The sequence below is a fragment of the Bos grunniens genome, chromosome X, assembly GCF_055505025.1.
Source record: "Bos grunniens cultivar Pamir isolate PY7600 chromosome X, Bosgru_T2T1.0, whole genome shotgun sequence".
In the NCBI taxonomy this organism is placed as follows: Eukaryota; Metazoa; Chordata; class Mammalia; order Artiodactyla; family Bovidae; genus Bos; species Bos grunniens.
The window spans coordinates 51,356,771-51,380,318 of NC_141194.1; the positions used below are offsets into that span (position 1 = coordinate 51,356,771).

Genomic DNA, 23,548 nt, shown 5'->3' on the forward strand with positions numbered 1-23,548 from the left:
TGATGTTCTTTTCTGGTCTAGATTGTTAGCATTTTTGCCAGTTTTAAAGTTCTCTGGGCATTTTAAGTGACTCCATAGTTCAGCACCTATTATAGATACACCATTTACTTAACTAGTTCATATTGTGTATTGCTTTCTGCAAAGGTGGTTTCAATTTATATCTCCACTAACAGTGTGAGCGCTTGTTTGTCTTTCATATTTGCTATATATTGAATGCCAATATACTTCTCCATCTCCTGCCTTCAAAAGAGGCATTTATTCCCTGTGGAACTTCTTTTCAGATATCATATGTAGAGACAAGTCTAGGTGTTACATAGAATATTATGTAGGAGGAAGTAGTCAGTCATTAAAATGTATTAACTCTAATGTGTCTGTTATAATGAAACCATTCTGGAAACACTGTACAGCCTTATTCTGACTTTTGGATTCCAGCTTCCTCTAGATTAGGCAGAGCACTGGCTGAGCTGTTTGGACTCCTTGTTAAACTTTGTGTGGGGTCTCCTGTCCGCCAGAGAAGAAGCCATCATGCTGCCAGCACCACCACAGCACCAACACCTGCTGCTCGATCAACGGCCTCAGCCCTCACTAAGCTCCTCACAAAAGGCTTATCATGGCAGCCTCCACCATATACGCCTACTCCACGCTTCAGGTGAGGTTCTGCTTGAGATGCAAAATCTAATTGGTTCCTTCTCTACTTGAATGCAGAGTGAATCACTGAATTAGAGGACTTGGAGGTCCCTTGCTTTACCCTAAATGTGTACCCCAAATACAGTGTAAGGTACTTGTCTTGGTTCTACCTACTCTAAAATACAGAGATTTTTAAAAGTATTTATAATCAGACTGCATTTCAATAACCTTGTGTTTAGTAGTAGGTGGAAACTGTCACCCTTCTTTGCCTTAGAAATTTTAATATCCAAACTAGTCATCCACCTGCATTCTAGTCAGTCAGTCATTTCAGTGCAGTATTAAATTTTACTCTTGGCTTCTATTTGAATTTCCCATTGTTTCTCTGGCTGCCCTAGAGAAGGTTAAATTTTTGCTTTTTCCCTCTTCCAGGCTGACCTTCTTCATCTGTTCAGTTGGTTTTACATCCCCAATGCTGTTTGATGAGAGGAAGTATCCCTACCACCTCATGCTGCAGAAATTTCTCTGCTCTGGAGGCCACAATGCCCTTTTTGAGTAAGGATCATGTTGCTTTACAGAGAAGCATTGTTTGGAGTTTGGTCTTTTCTATTTGCCTTAGCAGCCCACAACTTTCTAAGCCACCTATCCTGTGATGATGGGATACATAGAGACAGCCATTGGTTGTACCCTTTCATGGTTTAGGAACCAGTTGTATTTATGTCCATCTTCCTGGAGGGTAGGATTCAGCCTGTCCTTGGGCTGTCTTGTAACGGTCTCTGTTTTTCTTCATTTGGATTGCAATATCTTGTACATATTTTTCTAATAAACTTATCCTTTCCTACTATTTCTTTGAATATGATAATTTTCCTGCTGCTTTTGGTCAGAAGATTCTAAGTTTCACTTTGGTTTTTTTTATTTGTTGTAGCTTTAGAAATAAAGCTGGAAATGGTATTAATTTCACCCTAAATATGTGTAACAAATTATCACTTTGTCCACCTTAAACTTCCATATGTTATATGTCAATAATATATCAATAAGGCTCGAATAAAAACCCAAATAAAAGGTAAAACGCTGTATTCAGCATCTTGTAATAATTATTAGTGGAAAAGAATATGAAAAAGAATACATATATAACTGAATCATGTTGCTGTTTACCAGAAACTAACACAACATTGTAAATCAACTATACTAGAATTTTTTGAAAAGAGTAAAGCTAATAAATGTTGGACAGACTAGAAGCAGTATCTCCAAGAAGAGGAACTGGGAAGCTTTTGAATATGTCCCTGTCTTTCTCCCCCCACCCCCAATCTAAAATACTAATATTCCATCTTCACATTTTCTCTTATTTGAATTTAGAACATTCAATTGGGCTCTGTCTATGGGAGGAAAAGTTCCTGTTGCTGAGGGATTAGAACATTCAGACTTACCTGATGGCACAGGAGAATTCCTAGATGCCTGGCTAATGCTGGTGGAGAAGATGGTAAATCCCACCACTGTGCTTGAATCTCCACATTCACTGCCTGCCAAATTGCCTGGAGGTGTTCAGAACTTTCCACAGTTCAGTGCCCTCCGCTTCCTTGTGGTAACTCAGAAGGTGAGTATTCAGCATTCTAAAACCAAGAGTAATTTCTCATGCCAACTAGGTAGCTCCCACCCTCTTTTGTCCTACTTAGTGAAATAATTTGACTGGTGGAGAACCACTGGATCCTACTCCGAGATAGGGCTGCCTTGCAGAATGCATTGCAGACCACTTGATAATTTTCTGTGGTGTAAACCTTTGAACTATAAACTCTAGATTGCAACTTCTAGGTTGGGTTTAATGCCCCCTTCTCTGTGCTTCCTTGGACCCCCTCAGTACTGCCTGAAATTTTGTTGTTAGCATTGATTGTGGAAGGACTGTCTCACAGATCTTTGACTTATTTTTCCTGGGGTTTTGAATTGAGACAAAATGGTCTTCACATAGCTTTTCAAATGACTTACAGGCAGCATTTACTTGCATCAAGAACCTGTGGAACCGGAAACCCTTGAAAGTGTATGGTGGGCGAATGGCTGAGTCCATGCTAGCCATCCTGTGCCACATCCTCCGGGGAGAACCTGTGATTCGAGAGAGACTGAGCAAAGAAAAGGAGGGATCTCGAGGAGAAGAGGATACAGGACAAGAAGAAGGTGGCTCTCGCCGGGAACCTCAAGTCAACCAGCAACAACTACAACAGGTGGGATTCTGACCTCACACTCCAGGGCCCAGACTTTGCACCTGAGAGTGTGTGGTCTGTCAGGTTTCTAAGTTTCTAAATGCCCAGTCCTGTTAGGAGATAGGTTTAAATTTGCTCTCTTTCTTACTTTTTCTCCCGAGAAAGCTGAAGTGTCGTTTCAGTACTCCTAATAGGTAAAAGATCTGTGTCCTCCCAAGCATCTTGTTTAGTATTGGAATTCTTTTATGTATTCTCAGTAGACTGTGGCTGCTATGTTCTTTGGAGGCAAACTGTTCTAAGCTACTTTCTGATGGATCTGTAAAGAGAAGGGACACTGTGACCCAAATTTATTTTCCAACAAGAGCTTTTGGAAACCTTACTCACCTACAAAACTGTTTTCATATTTTAAATTTAAAATAGTTGGAGGCCAGAAGTAGGGGAGGGGATGCACCTTATGATCCTGACATTTCAATCTCAAACAGCATTACATCTAGAATCCTGTTCAAACGTCTTCTGTATGTACATGCCACATTTTTATTATAATAGTTAAGTGTTCACTTTAAGAAAACTTAGAAATATACCAAAATACTTTCTAAAGGCATTCATAATGATGCCACACAAGATAATCATTGTATCCTTATTTTCATCACTTAATTTTGTGCCTAATTTTTACCTAGCAGCATCATACAGAACGTAGACTTATACTGCTGTCTTTAAGAAACTAGGTCTTTTTTACTTCTTAGTCATTCTTATATTACTGGATATGTTGATTTTCTTATTATTTGGTGTTGTAAAGCTGTGGTGTATAGCTTCATTCTCTACAAATCTTTCTATGCATCTCATGATTATTTCCTAGTTGTAGGTTTCCTGGGTTAGTTTTTCAGGCTCTTGTTATGTTGCCAGTCTGTCTTCAAGAAAAGTGGGACCAAGTTTTGCTTCCATGTGTGAGTCTCAGTCTTAGAATAATCTTGCTAAGGAAAATGACCATCTAGCTGAATTTTCTTGAAGGATGGAATTGGGAATCATTTTGACTCCTTGCCTCATTATGTAGCTCTGTTTAAATGGTATGGAAGCACCATGCAGAAAGGATCATTCATGTTATCTAACTGACTTAGCTTTATAAATATTTTCAGTTCATATGAAGTTAGAAAAACTTGTCTCCATCTTAAAAGGATTCCTTTTTTTTTTTTTTTTTTTTTAACAATGTGTTTGGATTTCTCTCTTACCATGGTTCTTTGAGATCCTGCATTCTTTTTGTAGCTCATGGACATGGGCTTCACAAGGGAACATGCCATGGAGGCCCTGTTGAACACCAGTACCATGGAGCAGGCCACAGAGTACCTTCTAACCCACCCTCCCCCGATCATGGGAGGAGTTGTTCGGGTGAGTTGGCTCAGGGGCTCTGATCTCTCAGGGTGTTGGTATGGCTGCTAATGTGCTTTACTTCTCCATGCCAATATTTTCTTTACACGCTAACTCTTACAGCTCTAGAATATAAGGAGCAGAAGCTTTCTCTCTCTTAGTCAGGCAAATTTTACTGGACTTTGCAAAAGAACTCTTAAATTATCCATAGGCAGAAAGTAATAGGAGAGGCTCTCTTTTCTGAAATGCCAAATAGGTGGTCATATTGAAGATCCTTTCCTGTTTAGTTTTGTTGTGGTTTTTCCCTCTTGTTCTCGTGGTGACCAGGTAAGCCTAATTGAATTTGATTCTACAGAGCAGCATTCAGAGCCCTCTCTGTTCTTCTCTAAAGTTTGAGCCCAGGATGTCTGATTCCTTATGATTGGGGTATGTGTAGTTGCTGGATTTTCTTTTGTTGCTCTTTAGGATCTGAGTATGTCTGAAGAGGACCAGATGATGAGAGCGATTGCCATGTCTCTGGGACAGGATATCCCAATGGATCAAAGAGCAGAGTCACCTGAGGTAACTAGGAAACGGGGCTTCCAAGAGGGTCTGACACAGTGATCTTAGTGTTTCTATGAACATTCTGCTATTACTGTTTGGCAACTGCTGGAAATAAAGTCTAAACAAAGACATGGGAGTACTCATTCATCCCAACCTTGCCATTGCTAGTCTACATTACATTGACCTGAAGCTTTATGTGAAACAGATGAAGCATTAATATTATTGACAAGTAAGAGGCCCAAAATGTACTTGGTAGTGCTCATTAGGCCAAACTTGGCTGTCTTTATTACCTTGGAATCTAGGTAATAATTACTACCTGCAGAGAATGCAGGACAATTGTCTACAAATGATTTTTGTGGGAGGTGATGTCAAATGATGCAAATAAGTTTCCAGCACTTTGAGGATTGGAGGTGTCCTGCTGTCTTGCATTAGCCTGTCTAGCTGCCTTTATACTCATTGCCACACCCTAATGAATGTACCACCCGATTGAGGAGAAGGTAGAGAATATTTATGTGGTAGGGCAGATACATTATTAGAGTCTCCTCACTTTCTTCCTTAAACTGTCCCATATCCTCTCACTGTTCCTTGCCTGCCTCTAGGAAGTTGCTTGCCGAAAGGAAGAGGAGGAACGGAAAGCTCGAGAAAAGCAGGAAGAGGAAGAGGCTAAATGTCTAGAGAAGTTCCAGGATGCTGATCCATTGGAGCAAGATGAGCTCCACACTTTCACAGATACAATGTTGCCAGGCTGCTTTCACCTTCTTGATGAGTTGCCAGACACTGTATACCGAGTGTGTGATCTGATCATGACAGCAATCAAACGAAATGGAGCAGACTATCGAGACATGATTCTGAAGCAAGTAGTTAATCAGGTAAGTTCTCCAGGGGCCAGAAAGTCTTTGAAAGGAAAAAACAAGCTCTCTTTTTCTATGTATCACTTCTTAGATTCATCTAAAATGTCAAAAATGTCTCTCACTCTTGAGCCAAATTAAGCCCCCTGAACTAACTAAATGTTTTTCCCTCTCCTCCTATGTAATAATCTTTTGACAAATGAGTCCCCATTTTGATCAGTAGTTGTGACCTGTTGTTTGTCTTTTTTAAGCAGTGTTTTTCTCATTATGAAATTAATGTATGCTAGTGTTGAAATAGAATAAGAAATAAACCACCCTAAATTCCCACATAGCCAGTTAACATTTTGGTTATATTTCCTTTACTTTTTTTATGATGTATTTATTTAAATCATTGGAATCCTATTTTCTACATTTTTTTAAGTTGAGAGACAGGAAGAAATTAAAAACTGATATATTCAAACATAATTTTAGTGTATGGAAACATCACAGGAGTAAAAGTCAAACTGGATAAAGCTTTTTCTTCCCCACACGATATGACCAATCTTTAGTTATCTTTATATCAAGAACTTATAGAAGTTTGTTTTAAACCTTAATAGAAAGGAGCAATTATATAAAATTCATTACAAGAGATTTTCAACATGCATACTAAAGCATGACCAATGTTTCTAACATGCTGAGGTTTTGTTTTGTTTTGTTTTTTTCCTCTCTGGTATAATGAAAGATTTAAAGTGGGTAGAACCTGTGTAGAGTTGACTGTATATGTGCACCAGAAATTTTTAAAATACTCATTGTTTAAACTTAGAACTTAGACTCCTTGTAATCTAGTCTTAAGAAAATAATTTTTAGAAGCTTTTCTTTAATAACATACATCTTTTGATACAGACACCAAATGCCTATAGTAAATATGTTAATATTTACCCAGTCTCCTTCAACGAATGTGTTAGAGGTGGAGGGGGTATTTTACAAGGTTGAGAATGTTTTGACAAACCTCATCATACTCTATCTACAGTTATTTAACTTGGCTCCTTTCCTGCTTTTCTAGGTGTGGGAAGCTGCTGATGTATTGATCAAAGCTGCTCTTCCCCTGACAACAAGTGACACAAAAACTGTATCAGAGTGGATCAGTCAGATGGCCACTCTACCCCAGGCCTCTAATTTGGCCACTAGAATCTTGCTTTTAACACTGCTTTTTGAGGTAAGATTTAGACCTTTGGTCCCTGTTATTCATTCATCAAAGAATCATCAAACACCTAGCATTTGAGACACTGTAGAAGGTATAGAGAAATGTAGGACATGTCTGCATTTCATGAGTCTACAGTTTCTGATAGGCTATAATGCACGTGTGCGTGTGTGCTGTCACTCGTGTCCAACTCTTTGCAACCCTATGAACTGTAGCCCATGAGGCTCCTCTGTCCGAGAGATTCTCCAGGCAAGAACACTGGAGTGGGTTGCCATGCCCTCCTCCCAGGAATCTTCCCGACCCAGGGATCAAACTTGTGTCTCTTATGTTTCTTGCATTGGAAGGCAGGTTCTTTACCACCAGCACCATCTGGGAAGCCCAGTAATGCACATAATTAAGTATAAAATACAGCATTCTGTGCTACATGAATGGTAATAATCTTGAGTTCAGGGACGTCTGGATAATAAGAGAAGTGCTTCTCAGAACAAATGTCAATTGAATTGGGTCTTACAGGGCTAGAGGATGGGGTGTAATTAGAAGAAGGTACTTAGAATGACTGTAAGTTGTGGATTTCTTTTGGCTTCTCTGAGGAAATCTAACTAGCAGTAGGGTAGGATATGGAATTTGGTAATAGGTGTCAAATAGAATCTAACTGGTCTTTCTAACCTGGTTAATCACCAGATTATTTGAGGTAAAGCATGTTCTTGTTCCAACCAACGTAGGAATTAGGAGGCAACTAACCTTGAACAAGTGACTCTTCATTTTTAGCTTATCATGTTTAATGGTAAAACCTGGATTTAATGGAGTAAACCCTTTATAGCATATTGGAGTTAAGTACAATAATGTGTCATACTTTATGTCTACAATCTTGGGGCTTTCCTTTATAACGGAAGTGGTGATTCTTATTATATAACACTTGTGAATAGATACTTGTGGGAAAGATTGCAAAGTTGTGAATGCTGGGGTCCCCAATAACATTATAATGAGAAATTACTCATGAGCCCCTCCCCCTTTAAAAAAAAATCACAAATGACACTCTTTCTTCTGGTCTTTTTTCCTATACGTTCAAACATTCAGGATCAGAATGTTTAGGAAGTTTTGTGTTCTTTCAGGTATTATATTATGAATATTTACCATATCATGTATATATTATTCCATCTTTTCAATGTCCCCTAGTTTAAGTATCACCTATTGTTGGCCATTTATTTAAATTATTTCCAGTGATTTCCTGTTACATCAATAATGCTTTATGTAGCCCCTGTAAGAGGAACTATTTAACTTTGTTGCTGTGTTTAATTATTCCATCTTGGATGATTAGAAAGTTTCTCTGTAAATCAGAAGCTTTTAAGCTAGCCTAGATGACAGTTCTTAATGATATTAATCATACTAGTAATAGTTTCCACATTAAGCACGTACTAATGTACACTGTGTTGGCAATTAACCTGGAGATACAAACATTATTATTCCCTTTGACCCAAGAGGAAACTAAGGCCTAGAGAATTTAAGTAATAATACATCTCAGATCACACTGGTAAGTGGTGGAAGTGGAATTTGAATTCAGCCAATTCCATTAGTGTTCACTTTTGTTTTACCATGGTAATCCTTGAAACTGAGGAGAAGTTGGTTTTTTTTTCTCTTTGATTAATCAATCAGGAATTGAAGCTACCTTGTGCTTGGGTGGTTGAATCTAGTGGCATCCTTAATGTCCTAATCAAACTCTTGGAAGTGGTTCAGCCCTGCCTACAGGCCGCCAAGGAACAAAAGGAGGTCCAGACCCCAAAGTGAGTGACCCTGTATCTCTCCTGGTTTCATTTCTATTTCTCTGGGCCTTTGGGCCCTTAAGTTTAGGACTTGAATCATGCAGTTTCCTGGGGCATGTATGGGATGAATCTTGGATACCTTTTATAGTTTGAAAACTGTACCTGATAAAATCAAGATAAGTTTTCCCATGTTGCACAGGTTTCTGGTTTGCCCAGAGTAAATAATTTCTTCTTTTTTAGGTGGATCACTCCAGTGTTGCTCCTGATTGATTTCTATGAAAAAACAGCCATTTCCTCAAAGAGGAGAGCCCAAATGACTAAGGTACATAAAACAGTATATGTTTTATATACCGTGTATATGGTGAGCAGAACAGCTGAGCTTCTTGAGGCAAGAATAGACCAGAAGAGAATATGGGATAGTGGTATTAAAAAAAATGTAAAGCTGTCTGATCAAGGCATAAATCTCTTGAGGGATCTTGATAATTAGAGTTCTCTTCTGAATTGGAAGTTAGAATTTAGTTTCTTTTATGGAGCTGCTTGCTAAAAGGTCCGAGAATTTACCCTGGAAGTGAATGTTAAAGATGTGTGTTGTCTCCAAAGGAGGAGTGGCTCTTCTGTTATGTGAAGGGCTGAGTGTGCAACAGTTCCTCCAAAAGCAAGTGCTCCTTATATAAAAATTATATATGCCACATCATCTCAGTACCTTCTCAGAAACAGAACTTTTGTTTCAGTACATCTAAAATAACGTTTACCTTCTGTGGAATATAGTTGGAAACAAAAGGAAAGGATCACAGGATAAGAGTAGAGAGTGTTTTGTTCCTATGGAGAACCTCAGGGACGTGAGGGATAAGATATATGAAAACTTATCTCTCGGTTTGCAAAGTATAATAAATGTCCGGTATATTTCCTTTTTCTGGGTTAGTTTTAGCAATGAACACTGATGAAATTACTGTTTCTTCTTAAGAGTCAACATTATAAGGAAATACAGTAAAACTCTATGCTCTTATATTTAGTACCTACAGTCTAACAACAACAACTGGCGCTGGTTTGATGACCGCTCTGGACGTTGGTGTAGTTACAGTGCAAGCAACAACAGCACTATTGATTCTGCCTGGAAATCTGGAGAGACAAGTGTGCGTTTCACTGCAGGCCGAAGAAGATACACTGTCCAGTTCACTACAATGGTACAGGTACATGTTCTCTCGATGCCATAAACTTGATTGAAGGAGGGGAATGTGCCAAGTATGCCTTTCCATTTGCTTCTTCCCGAACCAGCAGTCCTGATATGTTATAAGAACAGTATTACCATTACTAAATGGGGTATAGTTTTCAGAGAACTGAGTCTTTCTAAAGCTATATTTTAGGCCAGGAGTCTTCGCAATTTGATACTGTCCCACCTGGAAATCAATTTAAGTGTTCAGTCAAGGATTAGGGAGTTGTTGGGATATGGTGTCTGCTCTACTGGAAAGTTTCATAACTTGCTGTAGGGCCTCGTGTATGCCATTTTCTTTCTTAGAACCTTCAGGGTTTCTTTCTGTAAATAATAGGGATGGGATAAATTGCCAAAATTCCTTCCTGTTACAGCATTTTGCCATTGAGTCCCAATTCCCCCATTTCCCCTTAAAATTCTTTTTTCTATAGAGATATTTTTGTCTGTTTGAATTCCTAGGTTAATGAGGAAACAGGGAACCGGCGTCCTGTGATGCTGACACTCCTGAGGGTACCCCGATTGAATAAAAATTCTAAAAACAGCAATGGACAGGAACTAGAGAAGACACTGGAAGAAAGCAAAGAAATGGATATCAAACGTAAAGAAAATAAAACCAGTGGTATGGACTTTCAGTTTTGAATCTTTCAAGGAGGGTCTTACAATAAAGCTAATGTGCCTTTATGGCTTAAATTCTGACCAGTTTCATCATGAGTGATTTCTTACCCTTCAGATTGCTTGGTGACTTAAAGATATATAGTTTTCGTTTTTATATCCTTTTTCATCTGGTCTTTGAATTGGTGTTTGGTATGTTTGTCTTAATAGCACCCAAGTGTTTGGTTACTTCAGAGGGAGAAGATGGAAGGAAATGTCAAGTTAACTGTCTGAACACTTACTTTTCCCATTTGTAGATACCCCCTTGGCCCTAGACAGTACAAATACTGAAAAGGAGACAAGCCTGGAAGAAACAAAAATTGGGGAGATCTTGATCCAGGGCCTGACAGAGGATATGGTGACTGTTTTAATCCGGGCCTGTGTGAGCATGCTAGGCGTCCCTGTGGATCCAGACACTTTGCATGCCACCCTTCGCCTATGCCTGAGGCTCACCCGAGACCACAAATATGCCATGATGTTTGCAGAGCTGAAGAGTACTCGCATGATCTTAAATTTGACCCAGAGTTCAGGCTTCAATGGGTTTACTCCCCTGGTTACCCTTCTCTTAAGACACATCATTGAGGACCCCTGCACCCTGCGCCATACCATGGAAAAGGTGAGTCATTGGTGTCCAGTGGGGTTTAGCTTTATATCATACTTTGTTCTCCTTGGTCTCAGAACAGATCGACTTCTGGTTCTTCTTTGGGTATATAGCTATGTGTTATATATATGCTCTGCCCAGCAAAATTTCCCAGCTGTGTCCTCAGGTGCTTGCTTAGATATGATAGATAATCCCATTGAGTAACATTTAAAAAGTACTAGAAAATAGGATTTTTTTTACCCCTAAACTAGTGATAGCTCTTATCCAGAAAATCCTCTTCACCTAAGAGCCTATTTTCCAACCATTGTGTTTTGGGGTTTGTAAAAATGAAGTTTATCCTTGAATAATAAATTTGAACTGCACAGGTCCACTTATATAAAGATTTTTTTCTAATAGTAAACACTAAAGTACTACCACAATCAGTTGGTTGAATTTGCAGATACAGAACCTCAGATATGGAGAGCCAACTATAAGTTATACGTGGATTTTCAACAGCATGGAGGGCTGGTGCCCCTAACCCCCACAATATTCAAGCGTTGATTATAGTAAAGTTTTTGGAATGTTTATGACTAGGAAAAGCTCTTTACAGATACACATTGTGCACATGAAAACTGAGGTTTATATGTTAATTTTAGGAAACACATAAAGCAATAGAAGAAAGTAATTACAAAAATAAAAATTTTTATGACATCATCTTAAGACTTCAACAGAAGGGTTAGGGGCTAACATCTTACTAGTAAGGCTTTTTTTCCACCATACTTTACAGACTCTTCTTTCCTCTGCTAATTCTTTGTCAGCAGTCACCAGGTGAATGTTACTGAACTTCACTACCAATTTCCTCTCTTGGAACATTGTTTCCCACATTTATATGTAGTGTTGCTATTCACATTTTTGTGCATAGCCTTGTCACATTTATGATTGTTTTTCTTATAAATGCTTAGAAATTGGATCAAAAGGTGTAAATTATTTTGATGCCACTTCATACTTCTTTGTGTATATGAGTATATATCTCACATTCTTCAGATAATTCTTCCTCAGCCAGCTTATTTGATTTCACCTGATAGGAGCAAAGCCAAAAGAAGGAGGGCTGTTAAAGACAGCGTGTACATTGATCCAATGTTAGGAGACAGCCCAACAGAGAAGAAACAACTATATACACAGACAGTATTCTGACTTAAAAACACTTTTAAAATGTTTAAAGCTTAAACAACTTTTTAAATGCTAGGAAAAAATATATAGGTTCTTGTTGGATGACAGAAAAGTTTCTAAACTTAAAGGAAATTTTATTTGAGGGTATAGGGAACGAAGGGATATCACTGGCAGTTTTAATGTATCAAGTGACAAAATGTAAATGCTTGATAATATTCACTGCAGGTACAGGAGTGGAGAACTAGGCATACACCTACTTTTTGTAGGAGTGGAAATTGATAGAACCACATTGGAGGGTAATTTGGTATTGTCAGTTTAAGATACTCTTTGACCTAGAAATTCTGTGGCCAAGAATTTATCTGAAAACTAAAGTCAAGTATGCCAAGGTACATACGTAAGAATGTTCACTGTAGAACTGCTTGTAATATCAAGACTAGACATCCAGTGTCCTACAAAGGACAGAATAAATAAACAATGGCACATAGTGGAATTGCATTTTTCTGTATTTAAAGAATGAGAGTTATTTTACGATTTGGAGCCTGACAGGCAAGATAATGGAGGTTATTATGCTAAACTGAAGGGTATGGCTATAGTGTTTACTATTGGGGAAAAAATCTGCATATAAGTGGACCTATCCAGTTCAGACCTGTTACTCAAGGGTCAACTGTACTTTTACAACCTGAAAAAACAGTGTTTGGAAAATAGGCTCTTGGGTGAAGTAATCCTACAGGGAATGATCTTTAAAACATGAACTTGGTGAAAGGTATCCTAGTCCCTTACTAACAAGTTTTAGTTGAAGAAACCTATACTCCTGGCTGTCATTATCCAAGACTGATGATTGACTTTGAAACTTTAGTTTTGTTCTTATACAAAGTGGGTGTCAGTATTACCTATTTTTAGAGTTTGAACTATTCTGATTTAAAATTGGGACGGCATGTGGGAAGGCTCAGAACTGGCACGTAAATTTGGGAGCTTTAATTTGGAGGAATGATCAGTGATCTAGATATGTTTCCCAGTTTCTATAAGGATTGCATATCGTCCAGTCTAATAGTTGATAGTTTTGGGGGTATGCTGAATGTTGTAACTTTTTTATAAGCCACATTTTTTTGAATTGTGAAGGACTAAAATTCAAAAGACCCAAGTGTGTCTTCCTCCCAAAGATCAAAAGGCTTTCATCCACTGTCTTGAGGGAGAGCTTGGTTGGTATTTTAATCCTTGGTAACTCTTCTGGAATGCAGTTTTGTTTTAGAAAGCGGTCTTTAATCAGGAATGTCCTCCTCTTTACTAGGTTGTTCGCTCAGCAGCTACAAGTGGAGCTGGTAGCACTACTTCTGGTGTTGTATCTGGCAGCCTTGGCTCTCGGGAGATCAACTACATCCTTCGTGTCCTTGGACCAGCCGCATGCCGCAACCCAGACATTTTCACAGAAGTGGCCAACTGCTGTATCCGCATTGCCCTTCCAGCCCCTCGCGGCTCAGGAACTGGTAAGTTTACTATTCTCCTGGCCTTTGAGACATTGAGATCTGTGGCTTAGTATAACTCAAAAATTTTTCTGTGAGGAAGCCTGTAGCTTGGAAAACTTCCTTAGGCAGGCAGTGGGATGTTTGGCTTGTTGATCAAATGGGTCAATTCAGAGGTAGTTCAGTAGCTTCTCTGGTCTTCACCCTGTAGTAATTCCTGCCAGAGATGCCAAGAACTCATTCAGTCTAGTCCTTGCCTTCCAAGAATTTAGCTTGATATGACAACAGGGATTACAAATGGAGTGATTGATTTATAGGTAGAGTGATAATTGAGGGATAAGTGGACATGTGACTTATGCAGTAGAAAGTATGCTGTATCGTTAGTATATTCTTGCCAAAAATATTTGAACTATAATTATGAGGAAAAAATTAGATGGGTACAAACTTGAGACATTCCATAAAACAACTGGCCTAGACTCTTTTCCAAAATATTAATGTCATGAAAGGGGGAAAAAATGGAAGGATCTTGTAGATAAAAGGAGATGAGAGAAACCAGCAATCTTAATGGGATGCTGACTCTAGATAAAGGAGATTTGGAGAAATTAGAGTATTTACTGTGTAAAAGATAATATAATTGTATCTGTGTTAAATGTCTTGAGTATTATTGTATTCTGGCTGTATAGGAAAATATCCTTGATCCTTAGATTTGGGTAGACATATTTAGGAGTGGAAAATGATTCTAGATGAAAAGTATATGGATGTTTTTGTACTAACCTTTCAGCTTTTCTGTGGGGTTTGGGGATTTTTGGTTTCTTTTTTAAATTAAAAGTTGGGAAAGGGACTAATTATTTTGGGAGCCCCAGCCTGGCTCTGCCTGTGCTTGGCATTTCTCATGCGTGGTCTCTTTTAATCCCCAAATTTTCAAGAACGAGAAAATTGAAGTTTATTGAAATAATTTGGCCAAGATCCTGTCACAGAACTTGATTTTAAAACCAAATGTCCCCAAATCAAAATCCTGTATTCTTTTTTTACTATTTGATACTGCTGTATTAAATCCTAAGGGATTTAGGGAAGGTAAAAGCCAGCTTTTCTAAGTAGACTCCTTGAACATTGTTTGGAAGTGGCCCTCCACTTCTTAGTCTTTATCAGTTACCAGATGTAGGTGTCTGTTTATTATTGACTGATTTTTCTCTGTCTCACTCTGACTTAGCTTCAGATGATGAGTTTGAGAATCTCAGAATTAAAGGCCCGAATGCTGTACAGCTGGTGAAAACAACCCCTTTGAAGCCCTCACCTCTGCCTGTCATTCCTGATACTATCAAGGAAGTGATCTATGACATGCTAAATGCCCTGGCTGCATACCATGCTCCAGAGGAAGGTATGTAACTAGCCCATCTGAGGAGGCTGGCACTTTGGTTAGGTCACTTTAACCAACCCATGGCTTAGTGAGCACTCAACTATTTCCCCATGCTCTAGGAATCAAGATGAATAAGACACATAGCCCCCTTCTCTAAAGAACTTAATAGTTACACAGTATGAATGATAATAGTCTGACAAAAGGATATGACCAAGGAATGATAAAATGCCGACAAAGGTCCATATAGTCAAAACTATGGCATTTCCAGTAGTCATATGTGGATGTGAGAGTTGGACCATAAAGAAGGCTGAGCACCGAAGAATTGATGCTTTTGAACTGGGTGTTGTAGAAGACTCTTAAAAGCCACTTGGACAGCAAGAAGATAAAATCAGTCAATCCTAAAGGAAATCAACCCTGAATATTCATTGGCAGGACTGATGCTGAAGCTGAAGCTCCAATACTTCAGCAAAATCTGATGTGAAGAGCTGACTCATTGAAAAAGACCCTGATTCTGGGAAAGATTGAGGACAGGAGGAAAAGGGGGCGACAGAGGATGAGATAGTTGGATGGCATCATCAACTTAATGGGACATGAATTTGAGCAAACTGGAAGATGGTGAAGGACAGGGAAGCCTGACGTGCTGCAGTCCATGGGGTTGCAGAGTTGGGCACGACTGATGTTTGAACAAGAACAAAAATGAATGATAAGAATAAGGAGATTGCCCAAATCTTTTATATAAGACTACATCCCATACAGGCAAGAGTGAACAAAGATTAAAAAGGAGATAATAGCATCTTATGAGCATGTTGAAAATAAAATACCAAGTCATCTCTAATGTTTTCATTCTCATAAAACATCTTTGTTGCCCAATATTACAAGGTGTGGCTAGGCTTCCTGACCTTTGAGACCACCATCCCTATCTTTTGTCCTGAGTTAAGGTGCTGCTTTTAAGTACTGGGAAAGTGAAAAATGAATTCCTTGGAACCCAAGGTTCTATTCCAGTCAGATACTTCTGGATTTTATTCATGACATACTTATTTGATAGGTCCCACAGAATTGCCAAAAGTTAATGAGTAGTGCATTTAGCAAGTCAAGAAAATCTGAGTCTTTACTTCAGTGCTTTTCATTTGTACAGTACTCTGATCTTTATAAAGCTTCTTGCTTTTCCCACAACTGGAAAACCTTTACCCACCTCCTGAACTCTCCTCCCCCCTAAAAAATAATAATCTACCTATTTATAGTATCCATTTATTGACTTCCCACTGTACTAGGCAAAGTGTCAGGTATGTTCATTTAAGCTTAGCAGTGACAGCTAAGGACAGTGAGGAGACTACATTGCCTATAATCACAAAACTATTGATAGAATGAGGCTTTCAATCATGCTCTCTCTATATTTCTCGATCAAAGCCTAGCAATATTACTATGTATACAGTTGTAGCAACTTGGAGGAAAATGACCAAGCTTCCAGATGGGCATTAACATTGCACAGTGTAAAAAGTTTTGTTTTGTTTTTGTCTTTCTAGCAGACAAATCTGATCCTAAACCAGGGGGTATGACTCAAGAGGTTGGCCAGCTCCTGCAAGACATGGGTGATGACGTATACCAGCAGTACCGGTCACTTACCCGTCAGAGCAGTGACTTTGATGCACAGACAGGATTTTCCATTAATGTAAGTCAGTTCCAACCTTCAATTTTCCTTCTCTTTTTGGTACCTATTACAGGATAAAGGGTTTATGCCAAGAATATTTCAAAGGTGTTAATTTTGATGTATCTATAAATTATCCATTTTCTAAAAATGAAGATTGGGTTGTCCCTGGGATTTTCTTTTTTCTCCTTGGATTAGAAATGTTTCTTTAATTCATTTTTCATTCTCATCTTCCTCTGTTCTCTTTTCTGCCAGTCTTCTAGTGGCTGTATATAATGATACCTTCCCACAGGTTATAGTATATAGATGGGAAATGTGGTTAAAAGATAGACAAAGAGAGTCAATAACATTTACAACCAGTACCCTGAAAAGGAGTCCTGCCACTTGGGGACAGTTGTCTTTGAAATTAATAATGGCTCAGGAGTTTTCTTCTTCCATAGAGTCAGGTCTTTGCTGCAGATGGTTCCTCCACTGAGACTTCCGCATCTGGGGTATCCCAAGGAGAAGGTAATGGGTTCACTTTTCTCTTTTGCTCTTATTCCTTGAGAGGACAACTTGAAGAAACTGGGTGTCCTGGACAGGCAGTAGAGGAATACAGGCATAATTGTCATGTTTACTTGCCTAAGTGAACTTTCTCGGGGGTGAGCTCAGCATTCTGTAAACAAAAGGTCCATCCCAGTTATCTGAGACCAGATTAAGTCTTTATACTCTTTAGGAATGCAGGAATACATGCAGATCTCCTTAGAGCCAGCAACTCAGGACTGTAGGCCTCATTTCTTACTATTGCTACCAGCTCCAGAAATTACAATGCTTTCTATAGGGTCTTTAGAAGACTGCCATTTGAATGCCCCAGTGAGAGCTGGTGCTATAGGCACAACAGTGTTATTAAGGAGCATCCATTAATGACCAGAGCCAGGTAAATCAAAGATCCTGGGCCAAAGGGCTCAGGCCAGTTTTCTGTATCAATGTTTCACCCATGCCTGTTTTCTTGTTGAGCTCTATTCCATTTTATAGTATGGCATCCTGACCCTGTACCCACCCCTCATTATATGCTAAAATTAATGGAACTGACCATAAAAAAGAATGAAATTTTGCTATTTGCAGCAACATGGATGGAATTGGAGGGCCTTATGCTAAGTTAAATAAGATAAATACAAATATTGTATGACATCACTTTTACATGGAATCTAAAAAATAAAACCAGTGAATATAACAAAAGAAGCATACTAACATACAGAGAGCAGGCTAGTGATTACCAGTGGGGAGAATTAGGCAGGGGCAGTATAGGGGTAGGGGATTAAGAAATTCAAACTATTGGGTATAAACTAAACTATGAGGATATATTAGCGAATATAACCAATATTTTATAATAACTATAAATGAAGTATAGCCATTAAAAATTGTGAATCACTGTATTATACACCTGTAACTGATACAATTTTGTGCTACACTGCAATTCAAAAGGAAATACAATGAATAAATAAAGCCAATGGAATTGTAACTTAACCCAGTAGTGGTTGCTATGGTAACATCCTTTAGTTCTCTTCTTGAAACCTCTGCATATATTTCTTTTGGTAGCTTCCACTAAGACTAATTATAGAACCTTGGTGCCAGTGACACTCTTCTAGCTATAACATTTGCATGGTGGATTCTTGCTTTCTAGCAGCTTCAACAGAGCCCATTGGCTACTTGCCAAGAATTAGAAATGTCCTGTGGATGAGACAGTTCAAGAGCTGCTGCTTCTTGACGGGAAAGAGCTTTGAAATCTAAGTTAAGATGTTGTCCTTAATACCAGACTAGTCCATGGAGATAAGTTTAAAAGGCTAATAATAAAATATTGGTTAGTTCATTTTGTTGGGACTTAATGCTCATATGTAGTATATAGTATGGATGATGGTACTATCATTCAAGGGAAACATCATTGCCCACTGTGTGACAGACTGTGTTTTTGTTTAGTCGCTCAGTCATGTCTGACTCTTTGCAACCCCATGGATTATCTCCCACCAGGCTTCTCTTCCCATGGGATTCTCCAGGCAAGAATACTAGAGTGGGTTGCCATTTCCTTCTCCAGGGGATCTTCCTGACCGGGGGATCAAACCCATGCTTCCTGCATCGGCAGGTGGATTCTTTACCACTGATCCACCAGGGAAGCTGTGTTGGACTATATACTAATAGCTACACTATTCATTTTGGTGTAATCAGATTCGTTCCCTGCACTTAAAGAATTTTGTCTAGTGAGGGTAACATGCACTGTTGTATTTCTGGAACATTATAAGAGGAGGGAAATGGCAGAAGATGTGTGAACATACTGTATCCACAGATTACATCTGAAACCTGACCATCTTAGTTATCTGTCCTTCTACTGCAGTAGGAGGAGGGTGTTCAATTTGCACTAGTAGCCTGAAGTGATATCCTTTCCCCCGAAGACTTGATTTTGCCAATATTCCTGTGTGGAATTGAACCAGTGTTTGGCTCTTTTTCAACAGTGTCAACTCCGGAGGAGTCTCGGGATGGGAAGAAAGATAAAGAAGGGGACCGGGCCTCTGAGGAAGGCAAGCAGAAAGGCAAGGGCAGCAAACCTTTAATGCCCACCTCCACTATTCTTCGGCTTCTGGCAGAGTTGGTGAGATCCTATGTTGGTATTGCTACCCTGATTGCCAACTACAGCTACACTGTGGGCCAGTCTGAGCTGATCAAAGAGGTAATATTTCTAATTTTTGCTTAATATTTGATACTTGCATCATTTGGATACCTGCTATGTCTTGGATACTTTGCTAGGAACCCATGCATGCTAGCCCAATGCTGAGAGGCAGAGGCCTCTTAAGACACGTTAATGAGCTCACCTTTTTTTTCCATGATTTGGAGCCATCAGGCTCACTTGCCAAGGAATGAGCTGATTACAGTTTATTACTTGTTTTGTAGACAATCACTTGGTCTGCATTAGTAGAGACTGCAAAAGGCAAGGTTGTAGTCAGACCAGTCAGGACTGCTAATATAGTCATCTAGGGTAATATAGGATCTTGATGAAATTAGAGGGGGAAATGAATGAGTTGAAGAGAGATTTTAACAGTAGAAATGGATGAGATTGGATTTGGAGGGTAAAGGTGAAATCAAGAACTCAAGAGATGTTTCTTGTTTTATGTTTTTTTATCTTTCATTAGAAGAGGAAATGGTTCAAAGAGAAAATGTGGAATATGAGAGGTATCTGTGGGTCACCTACGTAAAGGTATCTAGGAGACAGGAGAATAAATGAAATACACAATATTGGTGTTTATCTTCCAGATGTATTCACACCTGAGCAAAGACACCTGATGTGGTAACAGTATTGGTAATAAATAGAATATAAAAGCCTAAATGTTCATCAGTAGAGCATGGGAAAGAATGAAGTCATATTTTATATGTCCTGATACAGAATTATCTTCAGGTTGTATTTTTCAAGTGAAAGGGCACTTTAAGAAACCATATCATGTTCCCATATATGTAAGAGGGGTGCCCAAGGAGGGTTTTTCACAAAGGAGACCTTATTTTGGCAGTCACATAGTTATTTTATGGTTAGTAAGCAGTAAAGGGTGTGAGTAGAACAAAGGCAATCATGTTGCAGACAAAGAATCTGAAAGTAGCTGCCATTTTTAAGCTATTTTTATCTTAATCCAAGCTTTAAAATACATACAAAAATACACAACTCCTAAGTGATTCACCAATTAATTTTTCTTGGATGACTACCACTCAAATAAAACATTAGAACCCCCACAAAAGCTACCCCATGCACATCTTTGCACATCTCCCCTTCTCCTTTGAACTTCCATAAACTCAACATTATTTTACATTCATAAATTGACTTTGTACTTTATATAAGTGGAATCTTATAGTATGTCCTCCTATATCTGGCTTCTGTTGCTTAACATGTTTGCAAGATTCATCTTTATGTGTAGTTGTAGTTTATTTTCATTGCTGTATAGAATTTCATTATATGAATGTAACACAGTCTTCTTATCCATTTTAGCGCTTATAGACATTTGGCTAGTTTTCCTTTTAGAAGTATTAAAAAGTAGTATTGCTATAATCACTCTTATACATGTCTTGGTGAATGTAAGTTCATTGATTTTTGTGTGTGTGTTACATATATAAATTCATACATAAATTCATGTATTTTCTGTTGGATGGTATATGCATAGGAGTGGAATTGCTGGTGGTCTGTTAAGCTTTAGCAACTAGTGTCAAGTTTTCCAGAGCAGTCATGTCAGTCTATATAATTACCAGCACAGCCTATAGGTGTTTGGATTATTTCACCTCCTTGCCAGTACTTGGTATTCCTGTTTTTCATTTTAACTATTCTAATAGGTTCATACTGGTATTGTATTGTGGTTAAAATTTCCTGTCTTTCTTGGCTATATTCTCTTTTGTGAAGTGTCCAAGTCTTATTCTTACTTCTTCTAATTTCTTTATATATTCTGGATATAAGTCCTTTATGGAGTGTGTGTATTAAATATACATTAGACATCTATTTCAAAGCTTATGCCAGTTGTAGTTATAATAATAGCATACTTGTGGAATAAGACATTTAATTGCTAATTTGTGCAATTTAATATGTGTCAAGTGACCTACTTCTGGGTGCTGGATACTCATAGGTGCTTTACAGATACTATTGATAATCCTCCCCTCAGCACTGCAAGGTTGTTAGTATTGCTGTCCTTAAGAGAAAAAAGAGAAGACTCAGAGGGGTCAAAAGCTTGCTCAAGACCACACTGCAGAGTAGCAGGACTAGGATTAGAGCCCAGATCTGTGGTTTCAAATCCATATTCCTTCCACTCAGTCATGAATACATGATTCCACTCAGGAATTGTCATGCAAATTACAAGGCTTTTATTCCAGTTTTTACTGATAATGTTATACTTTTATTCACAATATTGTTTTAACTTTGTGTTTTATTCACTACTGGGGATTTTTTTTATCTCTAGTAGTTCTGTCTTAACCAGGGTCACCCTATCTAATTTCACAGTGCCTAGAATTCTTCAATGCATTTTTTAAATTGAGGTAAAATACACATAAAACTAAGCATTTTAAAGTATACAGTTTTGGGATTTAGTACATTCAGTGTAGTGTAACCATCATTTGTATCTAGTTCCAAAATTGCCAGTATGTTTTGATCCAAAATCTACTTGAATGACAACAGAGCTAAGTTTCTAAGATACAGAATTATCAAGTCAGAAATCATTTTTAGAGGTTGAGGAGTCTGACTTAAATTTTCTCCCCTATTATTGGGCCTTTTTTTGCTATTTTAGGTAACCCTGCATTAAATATTTCTGCATATCCATATCTGTGACTGTGCTGTGTGTTTCTCATCCCCTGCCAATTTTTAGCTCAGGGTCCTGGGCACATTATAGGTTTCAGTACTACTACAATTTATTAGAAACTGTGGAGTAATTGTAGCATTGAATTAGGAATCAAGGCTTGAATCATCACCACTGACTTAAGTTATTTGTGCAAGCCATGTTTCTTTGGGCCTCAGATTGATGAAGATATGTAAACTTCTGAGAAATGAACGGAATTTGGAAGCATAAAACCTATACTTGTTACTCACTTAGCTTGCACCTTTAAGGCTTGTTTTTTCCATGTATAAAGTGGGCCTGATAATCATTAACTGAGTGAGGATCAGTTCTGTGTGCATGCATCTTGTTGATGTGCAAACACTATGGCATAATTATGCTTATGAATAAATGCCATGATTAATGACTTTTCAGGACTGCAGTGTGCTAGCTTTTGTCTTGGACCACCTCCTCCCGCATACCCAGAATGCAGAAGACAAGGACACACCGGCGCTGGCCCGCCTGTTCCTCGCAAGCCTGGCTGCCTCAGGGAGTGGCACAGATGCCCAGGTGGCCCTTGTGAATGAAGTAAAAGCAGCCCTGGGAAGGGCACTGGCTATGGCTGAGAGTACAGAGAAACATGCCAGGTAAAATCCATGCCTGACTTAGTGCTGATAAGCAATAGCACCCCCTAACTCCATTCTTGGCCCATGGAATTCCTTGCATTTGAACAAGAGTTCTGGTCATACTGGCACTGTACATTCTCTGGTTCTCAGATAGTTCTAGTGCTTCAAAATACCCAAAGGACTAATGATACTTGGAGAAAGTAGGTAAATGACTTAGAGGGAAAAAAGGGATGTTTCCTTATATTACTAGGGTCTTCAAGCAAAAAGTGGAGGAGGTTATTCAACTTTACTTTTTTAAATTATGTTTGAAGAAAATGAAGAATGCCTCCACCCAGGGAGTGAGTTCTTACCTGATTAGATGTTACTTCCAGACGGAAGCACAAAGGGAAGAGGGTTATCTGAAGCAAGTTAGTGAAGACTTGGCCTAAGAATGGGCTGTGTTCACATGAAAGAGATGTCAAACTTCTCTCCCAGACTTCAGGCAGTGATGTGTATCATCAGTACTATCATGGAGTCCTGCCCCTCCACCTCCAGTTTCTACAGCAGTGCAACAGCCAAGACCCAACACAACGGCATGAACAACATCATTCGACTCTTCCTGAAGAAGGGACTGGTTAATGACCTGGCCAGAGTGCCTCACAGCCTGGACCTGTCCAGGTAAAATTATTCCTGAGCTCCAGCCCCAGACTTTTGCTCTCTCTTTAATCATGCTGCATACTTCTCCATTTGCCTAGTGTTTCATGTATCCTTGTCAGATAAGTAGTTAGCCAGTATGATAGGGAAAGTTTGGGTGTAGATGGAAACCCGAGTTCTCGGTATCGTTGCTTTTAATTTTAAGCAAGGCACTTTCCTGGGGCGGGGTGGGGGGGCCTTCATTCTCTCATCTGCTGCAAACTCAAGAGTTGGACTGGATCAGTAATGTTTTTTCCAAGCTGCTCCCCCTCTTAATTATTAATTATGGACCTTGTATTACATCTGGTTATGTCCTGAGTCTCTGTTATACTAACATGGTTCCTTAATTTTTTTTTTAATTT

The 23,548-nt window shown here is 38.8% G+C and overlaps 1 protein-coding gene across 50 annotated transcripts in view; it reads left to right on the plus strand.

The window, feature by feature from the left end:
* HUWE1 (HECT, UBA and WWE domain containing E3 ubiquitin protein ligase 1) overlaps positions 1-23,548 on the plus strand; it is a 157,330-nt gene that overhangs the window by 102,600 nt on the left and 31,182 nt on the right. For 45 of the 50 annotated variants that reach the window (XM_086388593.1, XM_086388614.1, XM_086388602.1 and 42 more), the window contains 20 exons: positions 433-649; positions 1,057-1,179; positions 1,981-2,218; positions 2,607-2,837; positions 4,077-4,199; positions 4,644-4,739; positions 5,321-5,590; positions 6,612-6,764; positions 8,403-8,530; positions 8,750-8,831; positions 9,523-9,699; positions 10,179-10,338; positions 10,628-10,986; positions 13,409-13,604; positions 14,791-14,958; positions 16,461-16,606; positions 17,023-17,089; positions 19,069-19,283; positions 22,324-22,535; positions 22,989-23,171. In XM_086388593.1, the coding sequence (XP_086244719.1) occupies positions 433-649; positions 1,057-1,179; positions 1,981-2,218; positions 2,607-2,837; positions 4,077-4,199; positions 4,644-4,739; positions 5,321-5,590; positions 6,612-6,764; positions 8,403-8,530; positions 8,750-8,831; positions 9,523-9,699; positions 10,179-10,338; positions 10,628-10,986; positions 13,409-13,604; positions 14,791-14,958; positions 16,461-16,606; positions 17,023-17,089; positions 19,069-19,283; positions 22,324-22,535; positions 22,989-23,171 (3,544 nt within the window). The remainder of the gene's footprint in view (positions 1-432; positions 650-1,056; positions 1,180-1,980; positions 2,219-2,606; positions 2,838-4,076; positions 4,200-4,643; positions 4,740-5,320; positions 5,591-6,611; positions 6,765-8,402; positions 8,531-8,749; positions 8,832-9,522; positions 9,700-10,178; positions 10,339-10,627; positions 10,987-13,408; positions 13,605-14,790; positions 14,959-16,460; positions 16,607-17,022; positions 17,090-19,068; positions 19,284-22,323; positions 22,536-22,988; positions 23,172-23,548) is intronic. The other 5 variants (XM_086388628.1, XM_086388643.1, XM_086388608.1 and 2 more) reach the window with 1 other exon arrangement.